The 8,438-nt window shown below is 42.2% G+C and overlaps 1 protein-coding gene across 1 annotated transcript; it reads left to right on the top strand.

Annotated features, from left to right (window-relative positions):
* The first annotated feature begins 332 nt into the window (after positions 1–332).
* On the top strand, positions 333–6,359 carry LOC120033996 (cytochrome b561-like). The gene is made up of 5 exons (XM_038980395.1): positions 333–543; positions 2,319–2,417; positions 4,361–4,464; positions 4,667–4,824; positions 5,754–6,359. The coding sequence occupies exons 1-5, from the start codon at positions 333–335 to the stop codon at positions 5,947–5,949; spliced, it is 768 nt and encodes a 255-aa protein (XP_038836323.1). The 3' UTR covers positions 5,950–6,359.
* Positions 6,360–8,438: the final 2,079 nt, after the last annotated feature.

Below are 8,438 nucleotides of genomic sequence, written 5' to 3'. Positions count from 1 at the left end.
CATGCACAGTATCACATGAGTCCAGAAGCAGCGCAGGAAAGGACGCTTCTGTTTATCTCAATCCCAGAGACATGACTAGACTGATCGAATATTTGGTTATTTCTCTGACTCTTTTAGGGAGGTGACTGGTAAGAGACTAGGTAAAGATTCAGATCACAGGTTTTGTTCATCCATGAGTCAAAGGTCTTTTCAGAAAGCTATAGGTGGGTCTTAACATGGGCCTGGAGATTTTCCTGGTTGGTTCAGTCAGGAAACTAGTCATCATTATACATTTTTGAGCCACTGGACTAAACTATCATTCTCCCCCTCTTTCTATCCCTTCAAGACAGACCATGGAAGATAGCCCTCAGCGGGCCTTGCAAGGCCTGGGCTCCTTCCCGTGGTATGTGGGGGGGACTCAGGTTCTGGGCCTGGCCTGTGTGGTGATCACGGGCGTGTGGATGGGCAGCTATCACGGAGGCTACGCCTGGGACGGTTCGGGACAGGAGTTTAATGTACATCCCCTCTGCATGGTCCTGGGCCTGGTCTTTCTCTATGGAGATGGTAGGGTAGAATTAAACCAACTAAAATTAGAATGACCCATTCCTCCAGGAATTTAGTTATAACACATTTTTATAAATCACCTCAATTAATGGCTCATTGTCCCAGTGATTGAATTGGTAATGTAGAGTAATAAAGTAGCTCTCATTACTGCTGCCCTATGTACACAGACATGGAACGCTGGTCATTTTAATAATGTTTTCATACAGTTTTACCCACTTCATATGTATATACTGTATTCTAGTCGAGGCGTATCCTATTTAACTATTGCTGTACATATACTATTAATATCAATGTATTCTTCAGATATTCTATCCATATACGGTCTATACATCCATCATACATATATCTATATACAATGTTGAGACCGGTGTATATGTATCTCACACACCGGACTCGACATTGCTAGTCCTAATATTTCTTAATTGCACTGTTGGAGCTAGGAAAACAAGCATTTTGCCACACCCGCAATAACATCTGCTAAATGTGTATGCAACCAAAACAATTTGATTTACTGGTAGCATGGAGAGATGGAGGTAAATGAACAGGGAAGCTGAAGCCACAGTGTGTCTTTGAGCCACAATGGCAGTTGTCTTCTCTGATGTCTGCTCTGTTAGCCTAGGGGTCTTCTGACCTATTGCATTAGTGTGATGCAAAGCTAATGCTACACAGGGCACAGGCCTAAGGGCACACTCTGCAACAGGAATACATCCCTAATGCTATTAGGGTGAGAGGAGCCGAGACTTTATTTTTTGTTTGTTTCTAGGCCGTTGTTTTTCCCCCTCTGTGTGAGAAATGAGTAATGCAGGGATTTGTTCCCATAAATAGTACTATGATAAACACTTACTGGAAAACAGTTGCAATGAAAGCAAAAGTTTTCAGAGTTTTCCATTGGTCCCTGAATCGTGATTGTAATGAGGAAAATAAGTTATTCAGCCACTGACAATAATGTAAATAAAATCTCCTTTGTGGTGTCAAATAAAACAGCTGCTTGTTATTAAGTTAAGTCAGCTGTAGCCTTTCGATTCCTAACCTTGCTACAGCAATTGAATTAGGACATTAAACTAATGTTCTCGTAGCCATTAGTGTGAGCGGTCAGTCCAAATGGAGCTGGGATGAGAACACCCTCCAGGGGAACCAGCTGTCCTTAGTGGGATCGGGAGACACACAGCAAATGCTTTATGCCTGGAACATTGTTTCAGTGTTTCTGCAAGGTTAATGTCTTAATAATTGTAATAATACAAGAACTCAGTTGAACAGTTTGTTGTGTTCTCATAGCATTTCTGTAACATTTTTATGCTAACCAACCCTATCTTGGTGGCAGCTACTTGTCAAGTGTTTGAAAATGCATTATAGTGGTCTTGTTGAATGACTTCTGCGAGACTCAAAGCCTCACCTTAACCTGAAGCTCACTGGGACTAAAACACCCCCATAACTACCTTGATTCACCCTTTCTTTTGTAGCATCATACCTGTTATTGCCCTTGGTGCCATGTTGGGTGTGATTGTGGTACTATGACAAAAGTAATGACTAACCTTTTAAATGGTTACAGCAGATTAAGGTGCCAAAGCAATGTTTGAAGGTTAACTGTTTTATTTCAAATTAGTGTATAATCATGTTATTACAATTTACATTCCATGTACTACGTGTGAACTTTGTCAAGTCTGACCACTGTATATTTAGACAGACTTGACTTTATTATTATTATCATGTTGTGGAAATGATTCTATTTGAATAGTCTTATGTGAATGTTAACCGGCCTTGTTTGTCTCTCACAGCGATCCTGGTGTACAGAGTATTTAGGAATGAAAGCAAACGCAACGTCAAGGTTCTCCATGCTGTGCTCCACCTTCTCGCCCTCATTATCAGCGTAGTGGGTAAGGCCTGTGTGGGTGTCTGTGTTTAAGGGCAAGACTTGTTGTTTTGGCCCTTTCCCCTTGAACCCAAACATTCTAAACTAATTTAAATTCGTAGCTATTGTGTATAAAAGGAAAATGCCTAACCTAGCTAGTTTAATATATTATATATATGAGACATGTCTTACGTGGTGGGGCAAACAAGTGGACTTACCTATCGGAGGGTCATAAATAAGTTATCTAGGGCCAGATCAGTCACAGACTAGAGGTTGGCCGATTAATTAGGGTCGATTTCAAGTTTTCATAACAATCGGTAATCGGCCTTTTGGACGGCGATTACATTGCAATCCACGAGGAGACTGCGTGGCAGGCTAACCACCTGTTACACAAGTGCAGCATCAAAAGGACCTTGTGGCTGCAAGGAGCCAAGGTAAGTTGCTAGCTAGCATTTAAAGTTATCTTGTTTTTTATAATCTTCACAATTACTAGTTAACTACACATGGTTGATATTACTAGGTTAACTAGCATGTCCTGAGTTGCAGTGCCTGTTTATCATCGAATCACAGCCTACTTCAACTGCCAAACAGATGACTTAACAAAAGCGCATTTGTGAAAAAAGCACAATCGTTGCACAAATGTACCTAACCATAAACATCAATGCTTTAAAATCAATACAAGTATATATTTTTAAACCTGCATATTTTGTTAAGAAATTCATGTTAGCAGGCAATATTAACTAGGGAAATTGTCACTTCTCTTGCGTTCAGTGCAAGCAGAGTCAGGGTATATCCAGCAATTTGGGCCGCCTGGCTCATTGCGAACTGTGTGAAGACAATTTCTAACAAAGACCGTAATTAATTTGCCCGAATTTTACATAATTATGACTTAACATTGAAGGTTGTGCAATGTAACAGAAATTATTAAGCATTCATTCACACTTCACTGCGTTTGCCAGCAGCTCTTAGCAATGCTTGAAGCACAGCGCTGTTTATGACTTCAAGCCAATCAACTCCCGAGATTAGGCTGGCAATACTGTAGTGCCTATAAGAACATCCAATAGTCAAAGGTATATGAAATACAAATGGTATAGAGAGCCCTATAATAACTACAACCTAAAACTTCTTACCTGGGAATATTGAAGACTCATGTTAAAAGGAACCACCAGCTTTCATGTTCTGAGCAAGGAACTTAAACGTTAGCTTTTTTACATGGCACATATTGCACATTTACCTTCCAACACTATTTAAACCAAATTGGACATGTTTCATTATGAGACTGAATTGATTTTCTTTGTATTATATTAAGTTAAAATAAGGGTTCGTTGTTCATTCATATTGTTGTAATTGTCATTATTACGAATGTATAAAAATTGGCCGACTAATTGGTATCGGCTTTTTTTGGTGGTCCAATCAGTATCGGCATTGAGAAATCATAATAGGTCGACCTCTAATTCAGACCCACAGCTAGGGTAGACGCACAAATCATCATTATTTTGTGAGTTCAAGTTAGCTAAGAGATGGCGAGGAGAAACTAATGGTGATGGCATGGCTCCTCAAAATATAAGGGTACTGGCAAGGTAAGAAAATGTACGAACGTAGTAGGCTATGAACATAGGTAACATGAGATAAGACTGCGCATGCTAACCACGAATCAGTGGTGCGGCACGGGAGTGTAAAGCTGAATCACAGTAGCCTGCGTCATGTACTGAGGTCTGGCGTAGTCATGGAAACAGGCAGGTGTATCCAAACCGGTCATCAGTTTAAACGCTGCAATCCTTACTGATTCAGAGAAACGCTTGGTTTGCAAGCAGGGTCATGTAAATGCCCTCATCCATACATGGAGGCAGGTAAAAAAACACTAAAGAGTAACATTCATTGATTATGTACTAAGTCATAATTGATCAACATTGTTCTATATAAAATTAATGGGAAATATTGACAGCATGTATCGTTGTATCTCCTCAGGTATCGTGGCTGTGTTTGACTTCCATAATCATAACAAGATCCCCAACATGTACTCCCTCCACAGCTGGTGTGGCATGCTCACCTTTGTTCTCTTCTGTGTACAGGTCAGCCCTCGCTTCTCCTGTGCACACATGCAGTCGCGTGCACACACAAAAACCAAGCTAATAATTTCAACTTTTTCCTTGTATCAGAATTCCAATTAATGTACTGTTTGCACTGAGAACCTAGCTGTATACAGGCAGTAGCTCTCATATTACAATCTAATAGGCATAATTGTTTAATAACATTGGTCCTCTACTCCCTCAGTGGCTGATGGGGCTTGGTTTCTTCCTCTTCCCTGGGACGTTAATGGTGCTGCGGAGCTGGTACCTGCCACTACATGTCTTCTTTGGCCTGGCCATGCTCGCCATGTCCCTAGCCACCTGCCTACTGGGCATTTCAGAGAAATTGTTCTTCAGTATCCAGTGAGTATTACTATGCAGGGGCTGTTCCAATATCCTACCACCATGTACAGTTAAGAAATGTATACAAATGGCAGGGATTTTAAGTGGTATGCTAAAATACAGAAATGCACATAATTATTGGGTGCAGTCATTTGGTGGGCCTCCCGAGTGGTGCAAGGCGGTGCATCAGTGCCACTAGAGATTCTGGGTTCGATTCCAGGCTCTGTCGCAGCCAGCCGTGACTGGGAGACCCATGGGGCGGCGCACAATTGGCAAAGCGTCGTTAGGGGAGGGTTTGGCCGGCAGGGATGTTCCTGTCCCATCGTGCTCTAGCAACTACTGTGGCAGGCTGGGTGCAGTGCACACTGACACTGTCGCCAGGTGTGCGGTGTTTCCTCTGACACATTGGTATGGCTGGCTTCCGAGGGGTAAGTGGCCGTTGTGTCAAGAAGCAGTGCGGCTTGGCTTGTGTTTCGGAGTACGCACGGCTCTTGACCTTCGCCTCTCCCGAGTCCGTAAGGTAGTTGCAGCGATGAGACGACTAACTACCAATTGGATACCATGAAAACGGGGTTAAAAAAAGGCTTTTGTTAAGAGACGTGCCAGATGTTCAAGTCAGTCACTTTGGATGATGTTGAAGTGATACTACTTTGCCCAGCTCTACCCTGCGAAATCATAGGGGAGTTAATTATTGTACAGGGTATGTTTGGTTAAAGCTGGGCTTTTGCTGTCTGGGCTATCTTTATGACAATGTGGTCAGACATGGATTTTAATGGTGTTGAGTCTTTGCACATTATGACTCATTCTCCTGTTTGGTGCCATATGTTATGCTTAAGATCCTCTTGATAAGTCACATGGAAATATTATAACTAATGATTCTTTACAAATGTGTTTTTCACATGATGATGTACTGTATCACGATATAATACAGAAATATTTCTTCTTCCCAGACACACATATTCACAGTTTGTCCCAGAGGGGATCCTTGGTAACATGCTAGGACTGCTGCTAGTAGCATTTGGGATTCTGGTAGGCTACGTGGTGACACGGGAGGACTTCAGGAGACCCCCGCACCCAGAGGAAGAGGCCTTATCTGTGCACTTTAAGACCCTGACTGAGGGGGGAGGGAGCCCCACCTCACCTTAAACCAGGAAACCACTCTGGTCTGAAAAGCTACTGTGTGCTCAGGCTTTTATAAAAAAATAAAAAAAAGTTGGTGTATGAGAGCTGGGCTGGAACAAAAGCCTGCACACCCAGTATCTCTCCAGGACCAGCTGGAGATCTGGCTGATATGCTGTCTTTATTTCATGTCACATCAAGAGCTGTTCTACACCCCCTTGTGGTGAAATGGAGGTATGACAGGACTGATTTGACCAATGTATTTGATTGCTGCCACAGATTAGCCATCACAAAAGTGCCATATTAGGGCTCTATAAACTAAAATAGCCTTTGCTAAATGTTCAGTGAGGACAACGCCATGTGTCATGCCTTCATCTAGGGCAGTAGGGTTATACTTTGTTTAACAAGAAGTAACTTCCAGTATTACAAACTCGACTTCCAAGCTTGTGTAGTTGGAGTTCGTTGTGACAAAATATTGAATTTATCATAAATTCAACACTGCCAACAGATTAAGGACCAAAAGGATGTGCAAAGTTGTGACTGAACGATGCCTGGATTTTTGGGGTTGAGTTACCCTTAGGCACTCTTGAAGCAGTTTCTTCACCATTCCTTATGTTTGGCTGGGTTGAATTTTCACCATTGATTCAGGGTTTCCCCAACAGTCTCCCCGGCCCCACCCCGGAAGTTTCATACTTTAGTTTAACCCTAAAGCACACCTGACTCAATTAGTCAAAGGCTTGATGGCTACTTGAATCAGGTGTGCCAGTTGAAACTTCTGGGGGTCTCTAGGAGAGAGTTGGGAAACCTGCTACCACCTATCCAATAGTTTCAGGGCCCAGTTTTTCGGATCAGATCTTGGCAATTGGATTAAATCTTAGCATTGGGTATTTCAAAACAAAATTACCCAATCAAATTCTCAATCAAGGTTAAATGTTTTTCAAGACTGAAAGTAAGTGATTAGGATACTCTGTAGAGCATTGCGCTTGCAGGATAGTGGGTTCGATTCCCGGGACCACCCATATGTAAAAAATGAAATCAAATGTATGCACGCATAACTAAGTCGCTTTGGATAAAAAGCGTCTGTAAAATGGCAAATTTTGATCACACTTGAAGGATGGAAGACATTTCAAGGTGGGGAGGTTTAAATGTTCTTACATCTTAAAGGTTAATTGTGTTAAATGGACTGCAGTATAGGTATGTGGTCAGTTATATTGAGAAGTGTCAAATAAATGCATGTTCTTTTGTGATATGCAGACATAATTTTTCATCTTAGTTACTTTGTGTTTCACTATGACAGTGTAGAAGTAGTCATGACCTATAGAGGGCAAGGTGTAGGCCTACTCAAAATCCTGTGATCTTACAGTTTTTCCCAATTGCTAAAACACAATTTTGCAAAATACTTAACGAAGCACTGCAACCAAAATCAAACGTTTGCACAAAATGGCACACCATTCATATGACCAGATTTTTGTCTAACCAACTACATACACTGTTGGGCATAATGAAAAGCACTCATCTTTAGTATGCTTTGCCATAATACTAAAATAGTTCAAATTGTAGAAAATTCTTCAGATGCACAGAAATACACAGGCTGTTTTTTTTTTTTTTTTTTCACCAAACAAGTCAGTGCAACATATGCACAGCAGATATATTTACATTGGACTGAACAAAAATATGCTCACAAAACAGTAAACTGAAAAAGGAAAATGCAGACAAAGAGGCAAGAAAAATAATTAGGCAGCATCTTGCCGCACAGCTGGGTCTGGCCACAACTTCTCATCCACATCACAGCTGGGTCTGGCCACAACGCCTCGTCCACATCACAGCTGGGTCTGGCCACAACGCCTCGTCCACATCACAGGCAATATCTTCCCTTGCCAGACATCGAGGGAAGAAGCGCCTTGAGTGCCTTATCCATCCCTGAATCGCACCCACATCAATCTCATCACATGCCTCTTCCATAGCCTGCACAAGAGGCATGCGCCCAAAGGGCTGCCGGTCGTATACCTTCCACCGCCATGCCGAAAATAACTCTTCTATGGGGTTCAGAAATGGTGAGTATAGTGGGAGGTATTGCACGAGAAATGGTGGGTGGTCAGCAAACCAGTTTTGGACTGGGGCTGCACGATGAAAGCTCACGTTGTCCCATACTACAAGGTACCGGGTTCTTTGATGGTCTGCATCATTCATACGCTCTGGTGGTATGAGAACGTTGTGGAGTCTGTCCAGAAATGTGAGAATATGGGCTGTGTTGTATGGTCCAAGGTTGGCATGACGGTGGAGGACACCAAGCATATTGGAGATGGCAGCGCACATTGTGATGTTCCCACCACGTTGGCCAGGAACATCTATAATGGCTCTGTGGCCAATGACGTTTCTCCCCCTTCTTCTGGTCTTTGCTAGGTTGAACCCAGCCTCATCTATAAAGATGAACTCATGTGGGATTGCATGAGCATCCATTTCCAGTACTCCCTGAAAACAAAGAACAAAAGCAGTCAATATGGTGTTATCCAGTA

Source organism: Salvelinus namaycush, chromosome 41 (assembly GCF_016432855.1).
Source record: "Salvelinus namaycush isolate Seneca chromosome 41, SaNama_1.0, whole genome shotgun sequence".
Classification (NCBI taxonomy): domain Eukaryota; kingdom Metazoa; phylum Chordata; class Actinopteri; order Salmoniformes; family Salmonidae; genus Salvelinus; species Salvelinus namaycush.
The sequence above is the reverse complement of the archived record's forward strand: the minus strand, read 5'-3'. Positions and strand labels throughout refer to the sequence as shown.